At 55.7% G+C, this 27,324-nt stretch overlaps 2 protein-coding genes across 3 annotated transcripts in view; one reads left to right on the plus strand and one right to left on the minus strand.

Moving 5' to 3' along the window:
* Positions 1-4,157: 4,157 nt before the first annotated feature.
* CDK9 (cyclin dependent kinase 9) lies at positions 4,158-8,692 on the minus strand. Its single transcript, XM_059410745.1, has 7 exons — positions 8,107-8,692; positions 7,555-7,636; positions 6,678-6,768; positions 6,161-6,327; positions 5,871-6,042; positions 5,565-5,713; positions 4,158-5,078 (listed from the first exon to the last, which is right to left on the minus strand). Exons 1-7 carry the CDS (start codon positions 8,574-8,576, stop codon positions 4,713-4,715), a joined length of 1,497 nt encoding a protein of 498 aa, XP_059266728.1. The 5' UTR covers positions 8,577-8,692; the 3' UTR covers positions 4,158-4,712.
* Positions 8,693-15,094: 6,402 nt separating this feature from the next.
* SH2D3C (SH2 domain containing 3C) overlaps positions 15,095-27,324 on the plus strand; it is a 29,307-nt gene continuing 17,077 nt past the window's right edge. Inside the window, exons 1-2 of one of the 2 annotated variants that reach the window (XM_059410741.1) lie at positions 15,095-15,235; positions 17,336-17,804. In XM_059410741.1, the coding sequence (XP_059266724.1) occupies positions 15,199-15,235; positions 17,336-17,804 (506 nt within the window). In that variant the 5' untranslated portion in view covers positions 15,095-15,198. Of the gene's footprint in view, positions 15,236-17,335; positions 17,805-19,538; positions 19,660-27,324 lie in introns of those variants that run through there. The other variant, XM_059410744.1, reaches the window with a different exon arrangement.

Genomic DNA, 27,324 nt, shown 5'->3' on the forward strand with positions numbered 1-27,324 from the left:
CTGGAAGTCAGGCTATTGATAGAAGAAAGCTTCTTCCTTATAAATCACCAGAACCTTTGTAAACTGAGGGAGATTCAGGTCCTACAGGATTGTGATCTCTACGAGTTAACTGTTTGTTTTTCCTTTAGGGCAGCCCAGAGCGTCTGAGGAATGTTCCATGTATCTCGTGGGGGGGGTGGGAGTAGTTGTGGGGTGTCAGCTTCTGCTTTGTCCTCAGCTTGCCTTCTGTTCCCTCATCAAGACCATCTGCTCAAAAAGGAATCAGGGGGGCGTCCTGGGTGGCTCAGTGGGTTAAGCCACTGCCTTCGGCTCGGGTCATGATCTCAGGGTCCTGGGATCGAGTCCCGCATCGGGCTCTCTGCTCAGCGGGAGTCTGCTTCCTCCTCTCTCTCTGCCTTTCTCTCTGCCTACTTGTGATCTCTCTCTCTCTGTTAAATAAACAAATAAAATATTAAAAAAAAAAAGGAGTCAGGACACAGACTGGTCGGGCGACACGGAGGACTGGGCGGAAGGAGCTGGTGAAGGCCCTTCCCACCTAGGCCGACACAGCCTCTCGAACCAGCTACTTGCGGGGGTGACTCACTGCGGCAACTGGGACTCAAGACACCAGGCCCTCCTCTAGGTGCCCCAGGGGAATGCCCCACAAGGCCCTGCCCTCTGGGAGCTTTTATTCAAGGCCATCTCCCTCCACAGCCCGGGCAGCCATACTGGGGGCAGCATACCAGGGTCTGAGGCTGGTTCGCGCAGCCTCCCCTCAGGGAAGTTCTGTGTCGGGGCGGGAGGCTCCGAGCCAGCAGCCCCAGGGCCTCGGGCCTGCTTTATTGGTTTCAAATACCACTTGACTACATGAGGGAAAATATGAACTCAGGAAATAGGAGAGAGCAGAGAAACGCAAAGGACAAAACCATCCAGAAGAACCCCGGGGAAGGAAGGGCCCTTGCACAGCCACTGAATCCTTGGCCACATGGCCCTTTTGTCTATAGGACGAGAATCAATGTATGTCATCTCTGCTGGGTCATTCCATAATGTCACGGCTCGCCCGAGACTACCCAGGACTAGCCGGATCCCTAACCCTCCTTTACAGCAGATGGTGCCGCTCCCTGTCTTCGGGTCCCTTCGTCCTGTCCTCCAGTAATCCTGCTCTCGGCAGGCTTTCACCAGGAGCACCCTACTGACCCCGACGTGGCTCCGCCTGCTGGCCATCACCCCACTGTTGGGACCCATCAGTGGCGCTTGTCTAAGCCGCCACTCCCACCTGCCCAGAACACCCTCCGTCTCTGCTCACTTCTTACCTCATAGTTGCTGCTCTTGATTCCCTGAGGACGTCTGAACACTGGAGGGCCCAGGGGGCCATGATCTCAGTTCTCCCCTCTTGTCTCATGATCTCCTCCTGCCCTAGACCTTTCCGAACCACAGCACTGGCAGCACCCCCAAGTGTGCCCCCAGCCCAGATTCCGGGGGCCCTGGGTGAGCCTTAGGTATATACCTGCTGACTCAAGGGATGTCCATCTGTCCTCTCCATCTTACCATGCTGGACCACCCGTGCCTTGGCTCGGCCTCCTGCAGCCTTCCTGGTCTCGGGGACGGCAGCGCTATCCTCCCTCCAGCAGAGCCTGGGACTCCGGCTCCTTTCATTCACACTCACGCCCAGCCTGAAAACACACCTGTCCTCACAGCCACGCATAAACCAACACGCCTGCCAGCAGCTGCGTCACCAGGCTGGTTCAAAGCCCTTCTCTTCGAGCCTGGATTATTCCAGAAGCCCAGTTGCTCCCCCAGCTTCCAGCTCTGCCTCAGTTTTCCCCAGCATAGTCACTGCACCTTCCGAAACCCGTGTCCCCCTCTGCACAAGGCTCTCTAACACTTCCTAGCCTTGGATCCTGGCACTTCGTGATCCTCTAGCTCCCCATATGCCCCATCTCTCTTGGGATTTCTGCTCTCGTGTCACCCTGAGCCCCTCCATGGACTCCCACTCTTTTCCCTTCTTAGACCACTTTATCATCTGCCACACAATCTATCCCATCAGACTAGTTCGAACCTACTAGAACGTGAGTTCCATAGAGATGGGAGTGGTCACAGCTTGGTAGCTGTAGCAAGTCTAGAAGAGTCTGGTCCTTGGAAGACACAGACAATAAACACACTGAACGGAGGAATCAAACTACTGGGCTCGTGGTGAGGATTCGACAGGGTAACCGGCTGTCACTATGTCCATGGAAAGTTCTGTAAGAGGAATTGCGGGGTCAGAGAACATGAGCCTCTCTCAGAGCAGCTTGTTATCTCCTTCAGAGAAAACAAACAAAACACACCTCTGACAATTTAGGACAGGAGATTCCCCTCATCAGGTCATTCAAGATCTACTGACTTGAGGGGCACCTGGGTGGCTCAGCTGGGAGTCCGACTCTTGGTTTCAGCTTAAGTCATAATCTTGAGGTCGTGAAATCAGCTCCCCCTACCCCCCGCCCCGTGACATCTCCACGCTGGGTGTGAAGCCTGCTTGAAATTCTCTCCCTCTCCCTCTGCCCCTCCTCCTGCATGCAAATAAATTAAAAATCATTAAAAAAACCCAACAACAACAACTATAGACTCAATAGCCATTAGGACACCTTGCAATTGTTTCCATACTGACTGGATTACTTGCTCATGTACTGGGTTGAATAGAAACCCATGTTCACCTGGAACCTCAGAATGTGACCTGATTTAAAAAGGTCTTTGCAGGGGCACCTGGGTGGCTCAGTCAGTTAAGTGCCTGTCTTCAGCTGGGGTCATGATCTCAGGGTCCTGGGATTAGGCCCCACACTGGGCTCCTTGTTCAGTGGAGAATCTGCTTCTCCCTCTCCCTCTCCATCTGCTTCTGAGGCTCCACACCCCCCCACTACTTCTGCTTTTTCTCTCACTCATTCTCTCCCTCCCTCAAAAATAAATAAATAAATAAATAAATATCTTAAAAAAACAATAACAAAAAAAAAAAAATAAGAGTCTTTGCCTGTGTAGCTGGTTAAGATGAGATCATACCGGATCAAGGGGGACCTTAAATCCATGGACTGGTGTCCTCATCCGAGAGAGAGCCGCACACAAGGCAGAACACAGGGTGAAGCCAGAGCCAGAGACTGGAGAGAGCCAAGGAAAGCCAAGGACTGCCAGCTATCACCAGAAGCTAAGAGACAGGCACGGAACTTCACCTGGGTTTCAGACTGCTAGCTTCTGGAACGATGACAGAATAAATTTGTTGTGAACCACCTGTCTGTGTGACTATGCGATTTTCTACGGCAGCCCTGACAAACTAACTAGTCAGGAAGTTTAAGGTTTGTTTTTTGTTAACTTCCGGCCTTTTGCGAAGTATCTGGAAATCTGGGTCCATTTCTACAGAGACAGTTCTGGTTAAAAGTTTTGTCAACCTTACTTCAGGGACCCCCTTCCAAAGGCCTCCTCCTGTGACCGAATGTAGAATTTGCCTTGAATATGGCTATCCCTGGCTTCAGGTTCCCAGCAAATGTTATCCGCCAAAATGTGCTTCTCCTCCAAGAACTGTAGCTCTGACACCAGACACTCTAACCTTCCCACTGCTCTCTGTCCTCCTGCGCACTGGCTACCCTAATCCAAGTGACTGCCACCTCCCCAAGTCCCCGGAGATCACCCTTCAACTGCTCTGCTCATTTCTTACCTGCCCTAGGCCACCCAAGACTCAGCAGCCCAAGGAACCTTTGTAAGTTACAAACCTAACTACTGTCACTCCACTGATGGAGAACTTTCTGCAGCCTCCAGGGCTCACGAGTCAGGTTCGAGCATGTCTGTGACGCAGAGCAGATGGAGTCACACGGCAGTGCAGCTCACAGGAGACCCTCCCCAGTTCCTTCTCCGGGGACCGAGACCCTGTCTCATCTGTCTTCCTTCTCCCTCAACACTGAGTGGACAGGAGCAAGGGAGCATCATGGCACCTGCTCTCTGGAGAAGCAGGCCAAGTGTTCTGGAAGGTACTCAAAAGAAAAAAAAAAAAAAAAAAGACAAAAGTCCTCCACAATTATATCCGGGGACATGAACTGGGATGAAGAAAAGAATCAAGTCTTGACAAATCAAATCCCAAACGTGAGGCCTAGTGTGCCAGCCACAGGGTGCAGAGCTGGGGGTGTGAACACAGAACACAGCATGTAGCCACTAACTGGAAAAAAAAGTCAACTTTAATTGTAACTGACCAAACTGTCCAGGAATGTCTCCAAACTGAGCAAAAGAAACACGATAAAATTCTCTATTGAAGAAACCAAGTTTTTGCCAGCCCCGGGGCTTCGGAGGGTTGGGCCGAGAGCAGCCCGCTCCTGGGGCCGGTTCTGTCCCCCACGCCCGTTTCTCGCTGGAAAGGAGGGCTGGTGACAGAGAGGGACCTGTCCCTCGCCTCCTACCACACTGGGAACTCTCTGTACAAAGTCACTGGTGGGGTGTGCCTTTCCTCCCACCCCATTCCTGTCTGAAAGTAAATGGAGACCCTCTGGGCATCGTCTCGAAAGCCAGGGAACAAGGCGAGGCACCCCAGTGCCCTCCGGGACTTTCAGCCAAAGCTTTCCTCCAGTCCGCTCAGCTGGTGTTCCCAGTGCCCAGAGGAGGGAGGAAATAAAATAAGCACTAGAGAAAACTCAAATGCCCCATCATCTCCACAATGCAAGTCACATAGCAGAAGGAAAAATAAAACTGCCCTAACAAAAAGGGCGGGCAGCCGGCCCTCAGAAGACACGCTCAAATTCCGTCTGGTTGGTGGTGGCGGGATTGCGGCTCTGGTTGGTGGACTGCTGGGTGATCTGGCTGCCCTTCCGGCGTGGCGGTGCCAGATACTCGAACATGGACGTCAGGTGCGTGGAGAGCATGCCCTTGAGATCTGAGGGCATGGGGTCGGACCAGAAGAAGTCGTGGTTGAGGGCGTCGTCACTGTCGATGCGCTGTGCAGGGTCGAGCACCAGCAGCTTGTCGATGAGGTCCAGCGCGTAGGGGTCCCGCACGTAGGCCTTCAGCCTGTCCTTCACCTTCCGTTTCTGTCCTTTAACCAGGTCCAACTTCTCAAACAGCTCATACTTGTCCACGTTGGGCCACACCTGCGCAGGAGGCATGGAGTGAAGGTGGTGTTAATTCAGGGGGTACGTGGCTTGTCCCCTGGTTAGGCACCCGAAGGGACTAAAACTTTTCCCATCGGATGCTCCCAGACCACCCCTGGAGGGTGAACTTGACCTCTCCAAGGTAAAAGCAGCAGTGACCGTGCAGCTGGCACACAGCAAGCGCCACGCCTTTTATACAAGCACCTGGCATACGCCCACCAAGCCTGACGCAGGCGTAGTTGTCTTCCAGAAGAGAAACTGCGCTCCGAGGTGAGGGATTCAAATGCCCTCCCCAAGGCCGCGATCTGTGATGGGGGCAAGACTCAAGCATAGCCCGTGTGGCTCTAAAGAGCAGGCCCTGTCCCACCACCAGCCACCTCTCCAGAGCTGTCCTTCCATTCCACTCCCCACTCCTCCCTTGCCAGGAGGACTTCCGGATCTCTGCAGCCTGCGGGGCCCAGGGGCCCAGGCAGCCTGGCCACGCACCTCAGGGGTGATGGAGCCACAGAGCTGGCTGATGAGGGCAAGCTGGTGCTGCTCGGTGTTGCCCTGCATGATAGGGCTGCGGGTCCACATCTCCGCCATGATGCACCCAGCTCCCCACAGGTCAATGGGGGGGCCGTAGTCCCGCTCCCCTGGGAAGAAGAGCGCACCAGGAGGGCCCCTTGAGCCCGAGGGCCTCCTGAGACGCAATGCCCCCGGGCCGGCGGCTCAAGAAGCCCTGGCAGTGGGGGACTGAGGCCGGGTAAGTGCCCAGCCCCTGCCCCCCTCCGCCCGCTCGGGAGTCCTCACCGAGCAACAGCTCCGGGGGCCGGTACCAGAGTGTCACCACACGGTTGGTATAGCGGTTGGGCTGGCTGTTCTTGGCCAGGCTGAAGGCCCGGGCCAGCCCAAAGTCTGCCAGCTTCAGAACCCCATCGCGAGTGATGAGCACATTAGCTGCCTTCATGTCCCTGTGCAGGATCTGCGGGAAGTGTGAGAGGGCTCAATCAGGTCTCCAGGGGCTCTCAGTCACATCCACCCAGCAGTGGGAACCTAGGCCACCCAAGCCTCAGTCCCTCTTTCCCCACTCTGACCCCCACCTTGTTTCTGTGGATGTAGTAGAGGCCGTTGAGCAACATCTGCATGACCTTCTTGATCTCGGACAGTGTGAACTTGACTAAGACATTGCTCAGCAGCCCAGCAAGGTCATGCTCGCAGAAGTCAAACACTAGGTATATACTGCCTTTGCAGCGGTTATAGGGGGAAGCTGAGATGGGAAGAATGGGGGGAGTGAGAAAAATAAAGTAAAAAATCCCACGTGCAACTCATTTTCCCACCACCAGCTTCTACCCCTCCAACCCGTGGACACTTGGGATATCCGGCTGCGCATTCCTTCACTGGAAAACTATTTCCTGAGTGCCTCCTCTGGGGTGCTGAGGCAGGCCCCGGGGCAGAACAGCTACGATGAAGGGACCCAAGAGAGCGGTCAGAGTTGGTGTGTCTGGGTTAAGAAGAGGCAATTTAGGTGTGTCCACTTCCCAACTTTGCAAAGAAAGCCGTTAGGCTGTAATCTCATTTTCCCCATCTGGAAATGGGGGCAAGATCCATACCACTTACCTTTGGTTCGACAGATCTCAATCAAGTTGACCACATTCTCGTGTTTTAGAAGTTGGAGGATCTTGATTTCCCGCAAGGCTGTAATGGGGAACTGGGTGGGAGAAAGACAGAGGGGGTCAGAGGTGAGCGAGTGAACTATGAACCAACGAACAAGCCATGGGGTCCGTATTAAGAAACAAAAGTGGGGAAAAAAAGAGTAAAGTCATGGGCTCTGAAATCAACCACCTCAGACATTTTATCTGTAAAATGGGTATAAGAATAGTATGTGACCCTCAAGGAGTTGGTTTGAGACAATAAAACGCAACAATAGGACTTGACACACAGGCTTCACTACCAGTCACTAAATGTTCCACAGTTTCTTCAACCTTTAAATTTTAGCTGTATGCCTGTATTTTACTAGGTGGTTAACAAAAACAGCTATTTAAAGTAACGTCCTTGCTAAGAAGCAGGTCTTTGGGAAGCTGGACTAGGGCTAAGGCGGGGCAGCTCCTTTTCAACCGAGTACAAGTCACCCTCTTAAAGTCCTCGCGTGCAATTTCTTTTTACCTTACACAAAACAAATGCTAAGGACACAGCGTTAAGCACTGTTTAAAGGCTTTCTAACTTCAGAAACCAAGGCGGACTCTGCAAGCATGAGCTCCCCGTCCTGGCCCCAACCGTATTTACCTAAGAATGAAACATCAAATGCTCTTAAAACATTTGTATAAAAAAAATTCAATTTAGAACTCAAATCCTCTGGAACACAGAAATTTCCAAACTACCCCACCCACACACACACACACTGATTCTCCAGGCGAGAGCCCTAGCAGGAGCAGGGTGGAAACCCAACCCCGTGCCCAGGGGAGCTGGCAGGCCCGCCCACCCGGCCCATACTCACCCCCTCCTTCTCATTCTCCATCAGCACTTTCTTCAGAGCCACCTTTTTGCCGGTCTTACGGTGCTTTGCCTTAAATACCTCCCTGCAGGCCGAGAGGGGGACCCAAGAGGATTCATCAAGTCGTTTCTGCAGGGCCCGCCCCTCCCCCACCAGAGGAGGAGGGCAGCAAAAAAGGATTCCCCGGGCGGGGCTGGGCCGGGTACCCAGGGCACTCCCCTACCCTGCCACCCGCTATCTGCAGTCCTTCTCCGAGCCTCTACTTCCTTCCCTCGGTCTCCTCACCCAGGCCTCTCTCGGAGAGCTCGCTCCCCTCACAGGCTCCTCTCTGCAACCCTTCCCCGCCCCCCATCACGGGCCTCAGGCTCCTCCCAGCCAGCCGGCTCCGTCAGGCTCTGGCGGGCTGCGGCGCGGCCTAGCGAAACCAAGGGACACGTCTGGTGCTCCGGGGCTTCCCGACCAGGTTGGGCCCGGCCCTGGGAATCCCGACGATGGCCCTGAGGAGTGCAGGCTCAGGGTTCCCGATCCCCCCACCCCGGGGGGGCGCAGCCTTACCCGAAGGTGCCTTGGCCGATCTTAGCGAGCTTCTCGTATTTGGTCACCTCATCACAAAAGGGGCACTCCACCGAGTCGTACTGCTTTGCCATGGCTGCCTCCAGCGCGCCGCCTCCGCCACCGCCGCCGCCGCCGCCGCCGCCTCCGCCCCCGGCCGCCGCCGCCGCCGCTGCTCCCGCTCCGGGCCCCGCCACCGTGCTCCAGGCCCCTCCGCGGCCGCGCCACTTCCGCCTCCACAGCCACTTCCGGCCTCGCGGCGCCGACCCCGCCTCTTCCGCCCGCCGCCCGCCGCCAGGCCCCCTGGGACTTGTAGTTCCCGGGAGGCCAGGAGGAGCCGGAGCTGCAGAGGAGCCTCCGCCGCCGCCGCTGCCCCCGCCTCCGCCGCCGCCACTGTTGGTGGCGGCCCCGATCGGGGGCGCGGGGAGCCGGGGCGCCGGGGCTGGGGCTCGGGGCGGTGCGTCCCGCTGCATCGGCCCGGGCCGCCGCTGCTGCCGAAGCCGCTGCCGCTCTGGCGCCCGATCCGGGGCCAGCCGCAGTGCCCTGCTCCTCCTCCTCCGACGGCGCCGCCTCCGCCTGGCTGCGCGGGGCGGCGGGCGGAGGGGCGGCCCCCGAGCCGCGGCCTGGGGGCTCCCTGGCCGGGCCCGGGCCCGGGGCGGCCGGGCGAGGGGGCGAGACGGGAAGAGCCGACGAGGAGGCGGCCCAAGAGCCCGGGAGGGGGCGCGTTATAAAGGGGGAGGTGCCCCGGCCTCGCCCTCCCCTCCCCCTCCGCCCGCCCCCTCCCTCCTCCCTCCCACCCTCCGCGGCCGCACCTGCCGCCGCAGCCGCCGTCGCTGCCCGCCCGCTGTCCGCCGGCCGCCCTCGGCGCGTCACCGCCCGCGGCCCCTCCTCCGCCTTCGGAGGTGGGGCCCCGCGCTCGACACCTGGCTGCGGGGCGCTTTGCCGCGTGCCTCAGTTTACCCCCACATGTCAGCTGCCGCGGAGAGCCCTCTCCTCCCCGGCTCGGAGTGTCCCTCCACAGGCGAAGGCGGGAGGCGCCGAGGGAGCGGCCTCGGGTCCTAGGAGGAGAGAACGGCCCCCGCCGCTGCCTCCCCGGGCCCCAGCCACCCGCCGTTGACATGGCAACCGACGGCCGCTAGGGGGCGCGGCGACACCGGAGGCGGCGAGCGAGCAACGCCCGGGCCTTCCAGCCCTAGACCCCCTGTTTTGTGGGAAGCAGGGATGAAACCCACAAGGAGTTCCATCCCCGCTGAGCTGCGCCGAGCTGGTCAGTCCGGGGTCTGTAATCACAAAAATGGCTAGCATTTACCCAGAACCCCTGTGTGCTCAGGGGTTCAGCACACAGGGCTTCTGGGTAGATGCTAGCTGAATCCTGCTGAATCAACCGCCCCATCAATAGATTAACCAGCCCATTTTACAGAAGAGGGCATTGAGGTTCAGGGAGGTGAGGTCATTTGACCAAGGTCAGAGTGACAGCGCTGGGACTGGAACCTAGTCTCTCTGATTCTGAGGAGGAGTCTCCTGAGCCAGGCTATTTACAGTCTGGCCAGGGGCATAGCCATGGTGCTGTTTGAGACCTGCCAGCCCTATGCCAGGCACCAAGTCCCCCACCCATCTCCTTCCCTGACCCCATGCCCCCTTCCCCCAGCATTTTCCTGATATCTTCCGGGCTCTGGGAGCTTCTAGATTCTTCCTCCAGCTCTACTCAACAATCAAAGCTGTCCTTTCTACCACCTCTGCACCCCTTCAGTCTGCCCCTCCTCTCCAGTCCTCTGCTGATAGGTCCTGAGTCCTGGTCTTCCCAGTCTGGCCTCTCCCTGTCTGCTCTCTTCACAGCACCTTCCAGGTCCTTCTAAAATGGGATCTGCCCGTATTTCCCTCCCCGACTGTCTTTCAGGAAAACACAAACTGTGACATTTGGGCTCTTTCCAGCTCTCTCCCAGGAATTCCCCTCCTGCCCTTTGCTAACTCCTTGGACTCTCCCACCTTTGGGGCTGTGCTCCTCAGTGTACCCTGTTACCTGTCTCCCTGCAGGAAGCCCTCAGGGTGGCTCAGCAGCCCTTACCCCTCATGGCTTGGCCTGGCAGCCTCCTTGTAGGAGGAAGCAGTTCTGATGGTGTCCCCTGGAATCCCAGAGGACTCTGTTCTGGGAGAGGGCCCCGCCATAGAAGGCCTCGAGGGTCAGGCAAACAGCAGGGAGCCCCCTCCTGAGGTCAGTGTGAGGCCATCAGGGGTTTTAGGCAGTCATGAGACATGTCAGGGAGTGATCTGGGGTCAGCTTCCCAGGTACACTGTAGAAGCTGGGAGGCCATTGGCTAAATTGGGGGTGGGAAGGGCAAGGAGGGAAAGAACAATAATAATTCTAGTAATTACGATTTGTTAAGGGAAAATAAATGGTCCAAGCCATACATTCAGCACTTTCTGGGAATTATCTCAATTCTCACTGAGATATATGAGGTAGGAAGTATTATCACCTCTGTTATACACCTAAGGACACTGGCACGCAGAGGTAACATCACCGGCCAGGGCCAAACAGCTGGCCAGCAGCCACACTGGTATTTGAACCAGGTTAATCTGGCACAAACCCCGAGCACTTAGCCATGTCAGGACTCCACCTATCTGGGCTGTGGGCAGAGCTAGGGCACGGGCAGGGCACAGCACCGCTGGCCTAGATGTCCCGGATGCCCATGGGAGGCATGGGAGGGGACGGTAGTATGAGGGTGTATCATGGTTTTGGGTGGCCTCTGCCATCGGATTCTTAGGCGGTGGCCCCTGCCTGTTTCCCACGAGCTCTCCCTAAGTCACATCCTGTGGGCAGAGGCCTCAGCAGATGTTCCGGTGATGTTGTCACCTCCAGCCCCTGGCCTGAACCCCGACATCTGCCAGCCACTTCCCCTCCGAGTTTTGGGCCCTCAGTCCTCCCTGGCAGAAGCACTCGGGAGCCCTTGAGTAGGCTGCCCACGCAGCCCCAGCATGGGGCCCCTGATCATCCATGTGGAAGTGTGAAGAAATTAGGTCCTGGCTGGAAATGATTTCTCACTGCCTCTGACTTCTGATTTGCTGGTTTGAGGAAAATGTTTCCTGCTTCCCTGAATCAGCTAAGCCAGCCAAGCCAGGCATGTGGCCAGGACTCAGTAAATGTTTGCTGACTGACCGACCAGACTGTGTGAGAGCCTCTGGTCCTGCTGCCAATTAACAGTTAGGGAAACTGAGGCACGGAGTAGAAGAGGGAGCTACAGGCCAGCTGTTTGACTCTGCCCCAGATCTTCTGTCTTCCTCTCCTGAGCAGGGACGGGGTGAGGGGCATATGGAGGGAAGCAGAAGACAGGCTCATGGCTGGGCTGCGCCCAGAAATGTGTCCCAGGAGACAAAGGAGCACCGGACACAGGGAGATCCGATGGAGGATGGCGGCGTGATGCTTGCGGCCCTGCATGCCACGGACATTCAGCTGGGTGCTGACCCTGTGCTCAGCCCTGTGTTGATATGTGTCATTTCCCCAGAAGTTTCCAGGGCCCCTCTTAAGAGGTTGCTCTATGGAGCCCAAATTACAGATGAGGAAACTGAGGCTCAGAGTAGTGATGTGGCCTGCCCGAGGCCTGCCCCCAGCTATGGAGCTGGGATTCAAGGCCAGGTCTCTGCTTTCAAAGCCCAGGTTCAGGGTACCTGACTGGCTCAGTCTGTAGAGCGTGCCACTCTTGATCTCAGGGTTGTGAGTTAAAGCCCCACGTTGGGCACGGAGTGTACTTAGAATGGAAAAAAACAACAACCAAAAACAAAGCCTAGGGTCATCTACCATCAACCTACACAACCCACACTACCAGACCACTGGGTCAAGCTCGGAAAGATCGAGACCTACAGGATAGCAGGCATGGGGTCAGTACAGCTACGGGGGGTCAATTCCTCCTTCAGGGAACGGGAGGTCTGTCTGGAACATGCAAACAAAGATTCAAGTGAATGTAATATGGATAAAACTCACTATAAGTATTTTATTTCACTGCCACGGGATCATGGGAGGGATGTTGTGTTTGTACCATTTTGCAGATGAGTCAAGGCTCAGCAAGGGGACGTGACTTCCCTGGGGTCCTACAAATGGGATCTGAACTTGGGTTCGTCTGGGTCCAGTGCCTTTGACCGTGAAGTTGAAGGAGTCCTTTTTTTTTTTTTTTTTAAAGATTTAATTGATTTATTTGACACAGAGAGAGATCACAAGCAGGCAGAACGGCAGGCAGAGAGAGACGGGAAAGAAGGCTCCTTGCCAAGCAGAGAGCCCTATGCGGGGCTTGATCCCAGGATCCTGAGATCAAGACCTGAGCTGAAGGCAGAGGCTTAACCCACTGAGCCACTGAAGTTGAAAGACTCCAACCCCTAATAGTACCTGGCCAAATGGCAGGTGGCTGAGTTGCAGACTGGGGGAAAGGGGTAAGGAGAGGGGGACAGAAACCAGAGCAGGGTTCCCTAAGGCACTCTGGCTCAGTCTAGAGCTGGGGCCACTCAGTGGAGGCAAAACTTGCAGCCAGTTGTGCAGCCCTGGGGGTGGGGTGGGGTCAGGAAAAAGCTGCATTGCGGGTGTGGGTCCTGCTGTAGCCGAGGCCTGAAGGCAGGAAGACCCTTGAAAGTGCAGGGCTGGGAGCCCAGAGCTGCTCTGGGCGAGCCTCCAACGCAGACTGAGGAGGGCCTGCCGGACAGCCACCCGCCAGCAGGTCCCCAGCCGCACTCCCAACGGCCACTCAAGGCAGCACAAAGGGGGCTCTGAGCTCAGTGGAGCCGCCACACTGAGCCCCATTCATTCTCCCAGGGATGCGGCCACGGCTCTGGCACCCAGGCCAAGGCAGGACTGGCCCAGCACTCACAAGCCTCAGCGACACAGCCTCAGCATGGCCCGGGGTTCCTTCGTGGGATCTCCCCTGGGGACTTCTGGGTCTGGGCCAATCTGCCCCCCAGCCTGAATCACTCCCATCCCTCAGCAACACCCCCCAGGCGCTGCCGAGGCCACGGAGGACTAACCTGGGCCAACATTTGCTCCTTTCATCCTCCCAACAACCCCTGGAAATGAGAGTCCCTGTGACCCCATTTCATGGATAGAAACTGAGTCCCCAAGAGGTAAAGCATCTAGCAAAGGGTCACACAGTAATTCGGGAGTGCCAGAAACCCTGCACTTAGCCCAAGTCACTGGGACTGCCTCCCAGGAGAGAAGCCAGGGGACCCACCTTCTGTTTCTGTGAGGAAGACCCCAGACCCCTGTGAGGAAGGCCCTCCTCTCTCTTCTGACAACTGGAGGTTGGAGGGAGCCCAGGCCTGGAGGCTAGGACACCTGGGTGTCTGTTTGTCTGGTCTCTGCTCCTCTTCAGCCTCAGTTTGCTCATCTGCAAAATGGGACAGTACCAACACTCGCCTCACAGGTCTGTTGTAGGGACTCAGTGGACGATTTGTGGAAGCTTTCAGCTCCATGCCTGGCTCATGGTCAGGACTCAGTGGAAGGATCTTTTCTTGCCAAGTCCATGACCCAGAAACCCCATCCTTTCATTTGAACTTTGCATATTGTCCCTCTCCAGATCTGTCTGGGAGCAGGACCCTGCTGTCCTGGTCTCATAGGCTGTGTCCCTTTTCCCTTCAGGGTCTCAGCTTCCCCCTCATCCCATTAAGAAGGTTCAGTCAGATGCTTCCCCTACCAGGGCCCAGCATCCAGTTGCTGGGGGGAGGGGGTGGGGGGGAGCTGAGGAGCTATAGGAGTGGAAGTCAGGACCTCAGGCTCCATAGCTGGACAAGCAGGGCCTAATTCCAGATAAGCTGAATTTGGTGGTGGGGTGGGGGCGGGGGGGGGGGGGTTTGCAGCAGCTCAGTTTCCCCATCTGTAAAATGGGAACAAGAGAAACAACATTTACCTCCTAGGACAAGAGGCCCGAGCTCTCTTGCTGGAATGTACTAAGTGATGAGAACACACTAGAAGGCCCCACCTGACCCTGGACTTCCTCTCCCCTCTCTCAAAGACTTGGTTGCCAGCCTGGGGGCCAGGATAATCATGTCCAATCATGCTCTGAACTGTGTTCCTTGCATTTGTGTCCATTCTAGAGAACAGGTAACCGGGGATTCAAGACAGCAGCAACTTGTTGCAGTACACAGAGCTGGGATTTGAAACTCCTGGTCTTGTGGTCCCCTTAAGCCCAGCAGCTGCAGGCCGCCTCCGCAGGTGTCTGGAACAACCTGTGTAGGGGAGTTTCACTTCCTCATCTCTGTCCTGCCCGCATGAGCAAGACCCACACGTATACACACACACTGTGGGCTAAGGGACCTCAACGGGGGAGATATAACCCAGTCTGTGCCATCAACCTGCCATATGACCTGGGACAACCTCTCTGCCTGTCTGTGCTTTGGTGTCCCCAGTCTGTACAATGGGTACGCTAGGCCAAACTATCACTGAGTCCTCGCTGGCTTAAGAAGCAGTGACTGTGCCCCGGTGAGCACCCATGCTGTACCAGGCTCTGCGCCAAGCACTAGATCCTGTGAGGAAGGCGTGGCTCACGGTGAGGACCCAGAGGCTCAGGGAAGTGGGTGGCTTAGCCAGGATCACACGGTGACAAAGAAGCCAGCCAAGGCTAGAATTGGGTCTGGGTGGTCCCAGGGCCCCAGGCCTGACCACAGCACTCTTCGCTGCCGCCAGTCCTTCCCCAAGACACTGAAGCTAGGGACGAACAGCCCTGTGGGCAGGCCTGACTCCCGGCACCCTTCCAGCCGCTGGCCAGACCCCCTGATAGCCCCCGGCCCAGTGGGCTCCACTCCCGGGGTCTGTGGTTTGTCTCCCGGGCCCTCTGGTTCCCATGGGCTTGTGGTCTGCCCCTGCCCCACACGCCATCAGCCAAGGCCAAGGAGGCAGCCCACAGGGGCCCAGAATGGGGGAGGCCCTGGCCCCCGCCCCCTGTGGAGAGGATGGGGAGGGTGGAGCTGTGGGAGTTTCACTGGTTTAAAAATACACAGAGGAAGCGAGTGAGAGGGTGAGAGAAAGGGGAAGGGGAGGTGAGGGAGGAGCGTCGACATCGATGTCCCAAGCCGTGAGCGGCCACTTGCCCACCAGCCAGGGGATTTGCACGACTTGCCAAGATGACGGAGGGGCCCAAGAAAGCCAGCAGAAAGTTCAGTGAGTGTGGGGCCCTTTGCACTGCCCTTCATCCCTCGGTCTGTCCGTCCATCTCTGCCTCTCTCTGGAGCTCCCTGCTTCTGGGTTCCTTGTGGCCTTCCCTCGGTCACTCTGGCCCAGTAGCTCTCTCTGTCTCCACCTGGTTTGGCTCTCCATCTCTGCTTCTTGTCTCTGACTCTACCCATCTCTGTTTTCTCTGTCCCTGCATTCGTCTGTGCGTCCGTTTCCGGTCTATCTTGGACCCCATGGCCGGGCAAGGGAAGACCTCCACACGCCCCATGCCCTGCCTCTGGGGGCAGTGGGGGGGGGGTGCTGCTGGTTTGAAAGTTCCTGGGGCTGGAGTGTGTGTAGGTGTGCCACGGGATGCTGTCCCATGTCTCCAGCAACAGGGATGCTGGGACCCAGTACAACTCGATGAGGGATCATACTCGCCAAGGCTCTATTTCCCCAGGTCGGTCCCCTCCTGGTCTCAGCAAACTTCTGCTTTCCCTGAGTGCTTCCGTCTGCCAGCATGGGGGTGAGAGGGGGCCAGTGTACAGGGCCAGGATTATGACTGCATTCCATGGATGAAAATACTAGGGCCCAGAGACTTGTCTGAGGTCATATAGAGCTTCAGAGCAGGGCTCAATGCCATGTCCCTGAATTTAGGCCTCAGTTTCCCTCCCTGTCCCACTACTGTTTCCTCCACACCTCCTTGGTGCCCAGGAGACCACAGTTTTGGTCCCCCTCCTGACAACTGGCACATTTCTGGCCCATGGCATAGCTTTCCCAGAGCAAGGCTTCAGAATTTTCAGACAGTGTTTATCAGAAGGCAGAGGCTGGGGCGCCTGGGTGGCTCAGTGGGTTAAGCCGCTGCCTTCGGCTCAGGTCATGATCTCAGGGTCATGGGATCGAGTCCGGCATCGGGCTCTCTGCTCAGCAGGGAACCTGCTTCCCTTCCTCTCTCTCTGCCTGCCTTTCCATCTACTTGTGATTTCTCTCTGTCAAATAAATAAATAAAATCTTTAAAAAAAAAAGAAGGCAGAGGCTAAGACCAAGGAGGGAGTGGGCTTGGCTAGGAGGAAAGCCCCAGAACACTGACCCCAGCCACCCAGAGCCCTGAACCGTCATCCAGGCTCAGCCCTGCTGTGTGACCCTGGGCAAGCCCCTCCTGTCTCTGGGCCTCAGTTTCCTCTCTCATCAATGAGGACATCTTACCTATATATTCCAGCATGGTGGTGAGGACCTGAGGAGGCAGAGGGTGCCCAGGAAGTGAGAATGCCAAGGTTTTCCCTTTTCGCTCATCACGGAGGCCATAGGGTTGTCAGATGGTGGTGGTTTTGAGGAGGGGTGGGGCAGTCCCACAGTGGGGGGTGGGGGTTGGGGAACACAGTTAACTCACACGCGCTCCTGCGGAAATGAGAAGATAGTATCACCCAAGCCCGGCAGCTTGAGTCAGGACGGAGCACTCAGCTGACAGGAAGGACAGAACCTCAGAGAGTGGGCCCCCCAGACTCCCAACAACCCCCTCCACCCCAGGTGCTCAAACATGCCTCACACACACACACACACACACACACACACACACCCGCCCCTCCTCTCCCCAAGCACACAAATACCTTCACTTCACTCCCCGGCTATGCCACCTGGGGCGGTTCCTCCACGGCTCTAACCCACACTTCGTCATCTGCAAAAAGGGAAATTTAACTTGTGCCATTGAACTGTGCTGGGAATTGATGCCTGCAGCATATCTGACCAACCAGAGGCATTTGCTGTGATCACCATCATTGTCTCCATGACTATTATGTTACTTACAAGCTTAACAGACTCCTGCTACCCACAGGAAGTGGGTACTACAGTCTCTATTTTGCCAATGTGGAGAATGGGGCTCAGAAAGGTCAAGCAACTTGCCTAAGGTCACACAGCTAGGATGTGCAAGAGAAAGGATTGAAAGCCAGGGCTCCGTGACTCTAGAGCTGCCGGGTTATACCATAACAGAGGGGAAGTCTGTGAAGCCCTGACTCTCCCTGAACCCTCTATAAGAGGAACAACATGTCTTTTTTATTGTTATTATTAATGCTGTAGACATTAACCCTTTCCCTCCTTTTCCTCCCCTACCAGAGTTCTTCAAGTTCAAGGGGCTCGGGAGTCTCTCCAACCTCCCTCGGTCCTTCACTCTGAAACGGTCCTCAACCACCCTCAGTCTCGGGTCCCATCTGGAGCCTGACCCCTTTGAGGCTACACAGGATGACATGGTCACTGTCCCCAAAAGCCCCCCGGCCTATGCCCGCTCCAGTGACATGTACAGCCACATGGGCACCATGCCCCGTCTCAGCACCAGGAAGGCTCGGGACCAACAGGCTACCCAGGAGACCAAGGAAGTGGACCAACCCCACTTGGCGCCCCAAGGTCTGCCCAACCCTCCAGGCTTAGAGGCAACCAAGGAGATGGTGGTTGGGACCAGTGTCCCCCTGGAGGACACCCTAGCAGTGGGACCCAATCCTTCGGCGATGGGCCCCACAGAAAAGCCTGAGGATCTCAGGGCAGACGGAAAAGAAGAAAGAGGCCCCAGGAATGTGCCTCCAGAAAGGTTGGTGCCCACCGGGGTAAGGGGAGTGGGGGAACTGTCTCTAAGCCTCCTGCCAATAGAGCCTGGAGAAGACCCCCCCACACTGGGTGGGGGATAAAAGCCCTACACATGAACTTACTACAGACCAGGCACTGTGCTTCATCCTTCACTTGCAATTAGTTCTCAAAAAACAAAACAAAACAAAAACACCTGGTGGGGGGGGGATTCTGTTGTTTCCATATGACGGACAAGGAAGTTGAGATTCAGAGAGGGAAGTTGTCTGCCCCAGTCAGGTTGCACATCTGACAAATGACAAAGTGGTATTTGAACTAAGACCCACCTGACTTGCTCTAGATAGCCTCTAGCAGGGGCCCTCAGCGGCTAGCTGGGTGCCAGACCCAGTCACTGGATCCCCGCCCAGGGCCCCCACACCCAAATCACCTCTGGTGGTCAACACTGCACCCCTTGGTTCTGCTGGACAACACTCCACCCCTTGGTTGCCACTTAACTTGTTTATTGGGTGAGTCGAATTCATGCAAAAATACAGATTGTGATGGTATCACCCTAGCTCCCATTTAAGACGCACTCGTTCTACTGGGTGTCAAAACCAATGTTACTCATGGACGATTCTGCAAAAGCATCTGTCATTAGCCCCATCTTACAGATGGGGAAACTGAGACTCACCCAATGTGGTAGAGCTGGATTTGAGCAGAAAACTGCTTGTCTCCTGTGGCCACACACTCATGTCTCACATTGTACCCACCACCTTTGAAGACCTACAGCTCTGTGCTTGTGCCCTTGGGGAACCCGTTCAATCCCAACCATAACAGTCTCCAGCTTTTCAACCCTCACAGCCTGTGTCTAAACCACACCCATCAGATGTGCTTCTTGAAATAAAGAGGAAAAAAACCCCAGGTGAGCAAAAATAATTCTAGGGCTGGTTCTGGGACCTCCCTTCAGTGGATTTTCTCCAAGACACCAAGCACAGCTTCTGTGTGCTGGGGTAATTGTGTCTAGACCGCTGTTCAATGGGGAGAAAGATTTTGTAAAGCTGCAGAATGAATCCAGCCCAGACTCTGCCTCTTACTGACTGCATGACCTTGGATAAGTCTGTTCCCTTCTCTGAGCCTCAGTTTCCTCGTTTGATGGAAGGGCATAATGAGAGCACCTACCTTGTAGGGGCGTGAGGGGAATTCAAGAATAACATAAAGGACTTGTAAAATCTTAGCACAGGGCTTGGCACGCCACAAAGTGTAAGTGCTTTTCCTTCGTCTCTAATTGCTCCAGGCTGCGGTCCTCTGCCATCCCCCTACTTAGTCCAGCCCTACTTGGGCGTGGAGGAGCAAGGATTGTATGCAAGGGAGAGGGTCTGATAGGTTCCGGGCCGTTCTGAGGCATCCTAAGGTCTGAGATGTGCATTGGGAGTTTGCAGGAGCCGGGCGCGTGGAGGGGCGTGTCTAGGGGGCGTGTCCTTTTCAGGCTGCGCGGCGAGCGGTCGGGTGACGCGGGCGTTGGAACTGGGCGGGCCGAGAAGGAAGGGTGAACTCGGGGGGCGTGGCCTTCCGGGCCCCCGACGCCGACAAATGGGGGGAGAGGGCGGAGCGAGACAGGAGGCGGAGGGGCGTGCTCGAAGCGGGGCGTGTCCTTCCCGGCTGGTGAAGTAGGCTGTGGAGCGGCCCCCGTCCGACGAGGGGCGTGCCCAGGGCGTGGTCTACAGGTTAGGCTCCGCCCCCAGAGTCGGGCACTGAGCTCCACAGCTTCGTGGCCTGAGAAAGGCGGGAGCCGTCGGGCTGAGGAGGTGTCCAGGCTGCAGGCAGTGATCGCGGGGAACCATGACTGCAGTGGGACGAAGATGCCCCGCACTGGGACCTAGAGGGTGAGTGACCGAGCTGGCCCGGAGGAGGGCCTGCCGGGCTGGGAATGGTTTGAGGGGAAATCAGTGCCCTTGGGGCAACCAACAAAGCAGGATGCCCAGTTAGCATCAAGGACTTTTAAGCTTCCTTCTGGTGTAATTCTGTGCCTGTCTTGTCCTCGCACAGGTTGCGCATTTACTCCTCACAACAGCCCCAGAAGAGGGACACAATTATCGTCCCCATTTTACAGATGAGGAAAGGGAGATTTACTTGCCTGGTTTGCGACAGTATAGGTTAGAACTCCGCCTTCCTGGCTCGTGCCTTTAAAGAATGGGCAGCCCCTTACCCTCCAATAGGGCCCTCTGGGAGGGATGGTCCTGAGAAACTTTGAGGATATCAAGTCTAGCACCCAGGCTTCCTCCCTATGGGCAGGGGCCTCGGTTTTCCTGGCAGCCACATCAGGCCTGGCCTACAGCAGGCAGAGGAAATAGACAGACTGCCTTCCATTCCCCCAATCAGCCAGTGTCCAATGGTCCTGAGGGGGCTGGGGTTAGCAGATCTGATTGAGCCCCTCCTGCTGTCCTGAGACCCAGTGTCCCACTTGCCCTCCAGGCCAAGCAGGAGACCAGGAATTAGAGTTTCTTCCAGGAGCCCCCAAAGCCCAGCACTGTGTCCCAGAGAGCTGCTTTACCTGTATGATCTCAGATTTGCCCTGCCCTACTCTGGGCCTCAATCTCTCAGCAGCCCAGATGGAACCGGATGGTCTCAGATGATACATACAGTTTGGAGAGGAGGGTATTTGAGAATTGCCCCTGAGCAAGACTGGGGCCCCATTCCTAAGTGACCCAAGGGAGTCATCTCCGCGGCTGCTCAGGGAATGGTCTAGGCCGAGGTAGATGGTGTCCCTCCCCTTCCCTCTGGGAGGCAGGGTGCACCTGGAGTAGAAGGAAGGAAGGGGAAGAGGTGAGGCTGCAGGAGTTTCCTGGTGCCCTGTTCCTGCTGAGATCATGGGGGATGAGGAGGAAGGAGGGAGGAGGGGCCAGGAGCACAAGGGCTGAAGGGCATTTAGCTCCCAGAAAGGAGAGCACCAACCTCGCCTCACCCTACCCCCCCACTCCTGGCACCTCAGCCTTCTGCGGGGAAATAGCAGGTCCAAAGAGCCCTGACACCCTCCCCTTCAGTCCGTGTTAAGGAGGAGGAAGGGGAGGCCCGATGAAGGAAGGAGGCCCCAGCACCTTCCACCCACACCCCTGCCTGCACACAGGGATTATCAGGTCAGGGTCCTCCAAGAGGTCAAGATCCGGCTCACAACCGGCCAGACCCTGCCTGAAGCACCCCACAGGTACCGTCTACTACCTAGGCCCTGTGAAGAGGAACCTCTACTGCTTGTTTTACCAGGGAGGAAAGCAAGACTCAGAGAGGGGAAGGGATCTTCCTGGGGTCACAGAGAGATAAAGTGTCAGAGCTTTGATTTGATCCCAGGCTTGACCAACCCCCAAGTCATTAGGCCACATTTCACCTCCCACCAAGTACAAATCTCAAAGCCATTTCTATGTTACTTACAGGACCTCCCATAAGCCCGTGGAATAAGGATAATGGGAGCTCATTTTACAGGTGAAGACACTGAGGTTTTATGAGGTTAATAACTTGCTTGAGATGACACAATTAGTTGAGTTGGAATTTCATTCACTTTAATATTTACTGTGATGCAACTATGCCCTAGACACTCTTGCAAGTTTGGGGGAGAGAGCAGTGAGCAGAGCAGACAAAACCCTGCTATCATGGAGCCCCGTTTCGGTGTGGGGGAGACACGATAAGATGAGGTGTTATGTGGTCATGCAGAAGAAAGAAGTGCTGGGAGAAATATTGAAATCAGCTAGGGGAATTGGTTGTAGCAGGGGAGTGTCTGGTGGTAGCAATTTGGAAAAGTGAGCCAGGAGAAAGTTCTCTTTGAGGTGATGTTTGAACAAAGGGATGAGGAAACAAACCCTCTTGATATCTGGGGAAGAGTGTGCCAGACCAAAAGAACAACAGGCGCAAAGGCCCTGAGGTAGGAGCATCCTTGGCCTGTTTGAGGAGTGGCTGAGACCCACAGTGGCTGGAGGAGATGAAGATGTGAGGCTGGGGAGTGGAGTGGTGGGAGGCGAGGCCAGAGAGGAAGCAGGTTCAGATAATGGAAGGCCTGGATGGCCTGGCAAGGACCTGGCTTTGACCCAGGGAGCTGCAGCCATCGCTGGCCTTGAGCAGAGGAGGGCCTCACTCTGACTTATGTTTTATGAGGACCTCTCCTTTGAGGAGGGTTTGAATGCAGTTCTACTCATTGTAAAGTGTCACGCCCAAGCGTCCTTTCCTCCCTGCCAGATCATAGAGCCCTAGGCCCCTCCACCCCCACTCCCAGGGCTGTTCAGAGGGAGACTTGGAGAAGGTGGCACCCCACAGGAGAGCTGGGGACACCCAGCCCTGTGCCAGGCACTGAGAACAGGCCCAGAACCATCCCCACCCCCCATCCCATTTCCTTTTGGAATGTTGATTCTGGTCCAAGAATTCCCAGCACTCCCCAGAGTCCCACGACCCTCTCGGCCCTGCAGAGTGACGTCAGCTGCTGGGCATCTGGTAGTGATTACCCACCAGGGGAGGGGGCTGTGGTGGGCCCAGCCTGTTCGGCCTCCTCAGGCTCTGGGCTGCTGGTCCTTGTCTTCGGAAGGGGCCCAGCTGCTCCCCGCTCTCATTTCCTGTGGAGACTTTCTCACAGTCCTCAAGACCCCCGGACGCCTCAGGCTGTGGGAACTACGCTGGCTCGGGAAGGATGGACTGTACCCCCACCCCCAGCTGGAGCCACATCCCCCCCAAAAACTCTCAGGGGACCTTGTTTGCAGAATCCTGGACCTCTGTGGAGTATGGGGAGGAAGTTGGGTACGTCGCTGACTGCACAACATTGAGCAACTCTCTTGCCCTGTCTGAGTCTCAGTTTCCCCATCTGGGTATCAGGGACAATAGCAGCGCCTGCGTCATGGGGGTGCTGTGAGGACTAGATGAGGTAGAGCGTTTGTCCTGAGCTTGGCCCAGAGATGTACCCGTACAAGGAACTGCTCTTGCTCTCTGCACACCCATGTTACAGAAAAGTTCACTGAGGCCCAATGAGGGGAACATGCCCAGGGTCACGCCGCTTCCTCTCTCCCAACAGAGGGCCCTCTCCAGAGCCTAAGAAGGTTCTCTTCCCCCATCCCGGCTCCATTTCTTCTTGATGCCGATTCTGGGCGCGTGGTCCAGTTGAAATATTCGTGTTCTTTGCCCTCCCCTCCCCACCTTCTCCTCCTGTCCACCCTAGAGCACGCCCCCTTTTCCAGGGGAGCCTGCCTCATGCAGGGAACAAAGGGGAGCCAATCCAGATCTAGTCTGAGCCAGCTGTGTGTCCTGGACCCAGTGACAAACTTTAGTTTTCTCCCCTCTTGAGCAGGGCCTCCAGATTACCGGCATTCAGGCAGCACTCCGCTGGTGCCCACCCCTTTCCTCTTCGCCAGCAGATTCCGAGTACCCGTCAGTAGCTCTCTGGGCTCAAAAGCCTCGGTTCTGCCCTGGAAAGAGTGGCTCCCACCTGCCCTATCCTCACAGGGCTGGTCCCCTCTTTGAACACCTGCTGGCAAACTCACCATAGTCAAGAAGACCGAGAGCACAGAATTGTGGAGAAGGAGCAGGATGTCTTCAAGACAGTGCGGGCCCATCTTATAGTACGTGGGGCAGGGCAGGGGCTAAAGCCAAGAGCATACCTGGCAGAGAATCCCAAAGGGCCCACGGCAAGGTGCCCCGGGGAAAGACAGGGCTGAGCGATGGTCGGAGTGAAGGGTGAGAAGAATCTTCAGTCCCCCAGGAAGGGCAAAATGGGAGATCTCCGTGGCTGGGAGCTGGGGCAGCAAGAGGACCCTCATGGGCTTTGAGAACTCCGCATCCTTCCTTCTCAGGATCCTCTGGCCCCTCTGGCCCCCTTTACAGAAAAGGCAGTTGGACCCCAGAGAGGTGGAGGCAGGGGAAAAGCTGAGAAGCAGTAGGCAAAGGTTGGGGAAGTGGTCACATAGCCAGGCCTGGAGCCCCAAGGGGACAAACGGGGTCAGAGATGATGGGCGGGCAGCCAACCTCTGCAGAGGGCAAGGCGACCCACGGCAACCGAGGGCCAAGGTGGGATAGGACAGCAGCTGCTCTCTGCTGCCTCTCCTCCAGGGTCCCTTGGGGAGCCTCACCGTTGCTCCCAGGCCAGAATGGAGCCTTGAAAGTAAAGCTCAGATTTAAACCTGTGTTGGGGAAATAAAGGATAATGGGCTCTAATTACTGCTCATTAATCCAATTAATTAAGCTAATGTATACAATAAGTGGTATCAGTTATCAGAACAAATCAGTTAATACAGGCAATTAAAGGGGTTGGTTATTTGAATAATTAATGTGGCTGATTAATGGGACTGATTTAGCTCAATTGTCAGTATTATTTATTAATTGATTTCACCACTAATATTTGAGAGGAAGTACCTTTTAAGTCCGTGAAATAAAAAAGTTAATTAGGGCGCCGGGGTGGCTCAGTGGGTAAAGCCTCTGCCTTCGGCTCAGGTCATGATCTCAGGGTCCTGGGATCGAGTCCTGCATGGGGCTGTCTGCTCAGCAGGGAGTCTGCTTCCCTCTCTCTCTCTGCCTACTTGTTATCTCTCTCTCTCTGTGTCAAATAAATAAATAAAATCTTTTTTAAAAAAGTAATTTAATTGGGACGCCTGGGTGGCTCAGTTGGTTAAGCGGCTGCCTTCGGCTCAGGTCATGATCCCAGCGTCCTGGGATCGAGTCCCACATCGGGCTCCTTGCTTGGCGGGGAGCCTGCTTCTCCCTCTGCCTCTAGCCTGCCACTCTGTCTGCCTGTGCTTGCGCTCTGTATCTCTCTCTCTAACAAATAAATAAAAATCTTAAAAAAAAAAAAAAAAAAAAAAAAAAAAAAAAAAAAAAAAAAAAAAAGTAATTTAATTAATTGATAAAGCTGAGTTTTTAAAAATGGAAGCTTTGATTTCTGCATTTGATCATTACAATGAGAGGGAGAATGTTCTAGAACTCTCCAAGCACACTGAGATCTGAAGGCCAAGTCGGAACCACTCTGGCCCTAAGGGAGAGAGGAGGTTCCAAGCAGAGGGAACCAAAAAGGCTGTGGCTGGGCTGCAGCTTGAGAGACTATGTTTTGAAGTCAGGAAGGACTTTGCAGAAGGGAAGGTTATGTGCAAAGGCCCTGAGGTGGGGACAAAAGCCAGCAAGAAGCTTAGCGTGGCTGGAGCAGCGAGACAGGAGGAAGCAGCATAGGACATTGGGTGTGAGAGATGGTGAGAAGCCAGTCTGTAAGGCTCTCAGGAGGACTTTGGCTCTTACTCTGAGTGACGCTGGAGGCCACTCCAGTGGGTTGGAGCAAAGAAGATCTGTGCTCTGACTTTCACTTTAAGAGAGTGCTCTGGCTGCCCGAGTGAAAACAAGTCACAAACAACACACAGAGAGGCAGGGAGGCCAGTGATGAGGTGTGGCAATAGTCCAGACAAATGATAACAGTGAATCAGAGGCAGGCATGGTGACATGAAGTCTTGGAAGTCCTGGAGTGTTGTAGAGGGCCAGGGTGAGGGGATAGGGACTGAGTGTAGCCCCAAGCTGGCAGCTCCCTGAGTCTCGGCCTCTGCCCTGAGCTCCCCCATTGGCTCTGACCACCCCAGCCCACTTGTATCTTGGTGCAGTCACCACCCCCCGCCACACACACACAAGGCTCTGTTCCCTCCCCGGGGCCCATGGGGAAGGAGACAGGAAGCAGGAGGAAACACTGGGGCGATCCCAGTGTCCTGGCCAGTCTGTTCCCAGCAGTGAGCGGATTTCCGGGACTGAATGGCAGGAAACTCTGGGATGGGACACCTCACCCGGTCAAGCTGGCAGAGGTGAACCATGCAGGGGAGGGGTCCCTACTCCCCCTCGCTCCCACCGTTGCTAGACAGAGAGAACCAAAAAGGCTGTGGCTGGGCTGCATGCAGCTTGAGGGACTATGTTTTGAAGTCAGGAAGGACTTTGCAGAAGGGAAGGTTAACAGCAAGGACTCTAGAATGTCAGAATAGGGAGGGTTGTCAGACAGCTTCTCAGTGAGGAGCCCCTAGCCTCAGAAGCAGGGGGCACCACGTGTGTGGAATTCTGCCCTGGGAATCCACACCTCATCCGTGATTTTTTTTTTTTAAGATTTTATTTATTTATTTGACAGAGAGAGATCACAAGTAGGCAGAGAGGCAGGCAGAGAGAGAGAGGAGGAAGCAGGCTCCCTGCTGAGCAGAGAGCCTGATGCGGGACTCGATCCCAGGACCCTGAGATCATGACCGGAGCCGAAGGCAGCGGCTTAACCCACTGAGCCACCCAGGCACCCTCATCCATGATTTTTAAAGCTCAGATTTTTTGGTGTATGTTTTAAATTCAATCTATTTTATTAAATTTAAACATTGGGCTTCTGGATGGGAGGAAGCAGTTCCCCAGAGTTTGCCTTCCCTCCCTGTTTTGCAGATGGGACTACGGAGGCCTGTCCTAGCCAGAGAACCAGGGCCCAGCCTGACAAAATTAATCCTACCGCTAGTGATCAACACACTGCTTGGGTACTTACTATTCACGTATTCCTTTAAGCAATCATAAACTGCTACCATGTGCCAGGCACTGTGCTGGGGGCTTAACAGTGAGACAAAGTCAATGCCCTCATGAAGGTTTCAGGTAATTAACAGTCAACAAGTAGGGGCGCCTGGGTGGCTCAGTGGGTTAAGCCTCTGCCTTCAGCGCAGGTCATGATCCCTGAGTCCTGGGATTGAACCCCACATCAGGCTCCCTGCTCAATGCGGGGCCTGCTTCTCTCTCTCTCTCTCTCTCTCTGCCTACTTGTGATCTCTGTCAAACAAATAAATCAAATCTTTAAAAAAAAAACCAAAAACAGTCAACAGGTAAATGTAAAATGATCATTTCAGGCAGAGGCTGCGGAAAATAAAGGAGAGCTGAAGACAGAGAGTGAAGGACCAGAGACTGTTCTAGGTCGGGTGGCCAGGGATGGCTTCTCTGACGAGGGACATTAAGCAGAGCCCCAAATAAACTATGGGTGAGGCGAGCTGCGTGAAGGTCTGGAAGCCTGGAGTTCTAGGCAGAGGACAACAAGGGCAGAGGCCCTCTTGCAAGAGTGAACTTGGCAAAGAGGCCAATGCGTCTGGCCAGAATGAGGGATAGAATGAGTGAGCGAGGCATATTGGGGGTTGGCAAGGTAGGTGGTCAGGCGCCCCCAGGCTACACAAGGCCTTGTAGGCAGGGGAACATATGGCCCTGTTGATGCTTGTTTTTCCTGCATAACCGCTTAACTCTCACAAGGGAAGAAAGTTCTGGACTGGGTGCTACATTACACAGCCAGCCATTTGCAGGCCACAGAGAGGGGTTTAGATCTTGTTCAGGGAGAGGAGGCACTGTGGGGGGGTGAGGGTGGGGGGGTGCTCTGTGCACGTGACCTGCTTGTTCTCACCTGAGTGCCTCTGGGGGAGGAGTGGAGGCCGAGTGGGGCTTGAGAACAGCAGAGAGCCTGCGAGGAGGCTGCTTGCTATGTGCTCCACAGAGCACACGGGGCTCCCGGGTGGGGGAAGGACTGCCCCTTGGAGAGACGCGGTCAGGATCTATTT

The sequence above is a fragment of the Mustela nigripes genome, chromosome 9 (assembly GCF_022355385.1).
Source record: "Mustela nigripes isolate SB6536 chromosome 9, MUSNIG.SB6536, whole genome shotgun sequence".
NCBI lineage: Eukaryota > Metazoa > Chordata > Mammalia > Carnivora > Mustelidae > Mustela > Mustela nigripes.

Bases quoted from the DNA above. Each gene is read 5' to 3' on its own strand.
- CDK9 (XM_059410745.1), bottom strand. From the start codon at position 8,576: ATGCAGCGGGACGCACCGCCCCGAGCCCCAGCCCCGGCGCCCCGGCTC. The intron at 7,637-8,106 runs GTAAGGCTGCGC...CTCGGCCTGCAG, and splicing joins ATCGGCCAAGGCACCTTCGG to GGAGGTATTTAAGGCAAAGC. The intron at 6,769-7,554 runs GTGAGTATGGGC...TCTCCCACCCAG, and splicing joins TGGAGAATGAGAAGGAGGGG to TTCCCCATTACAGCCTTGCG.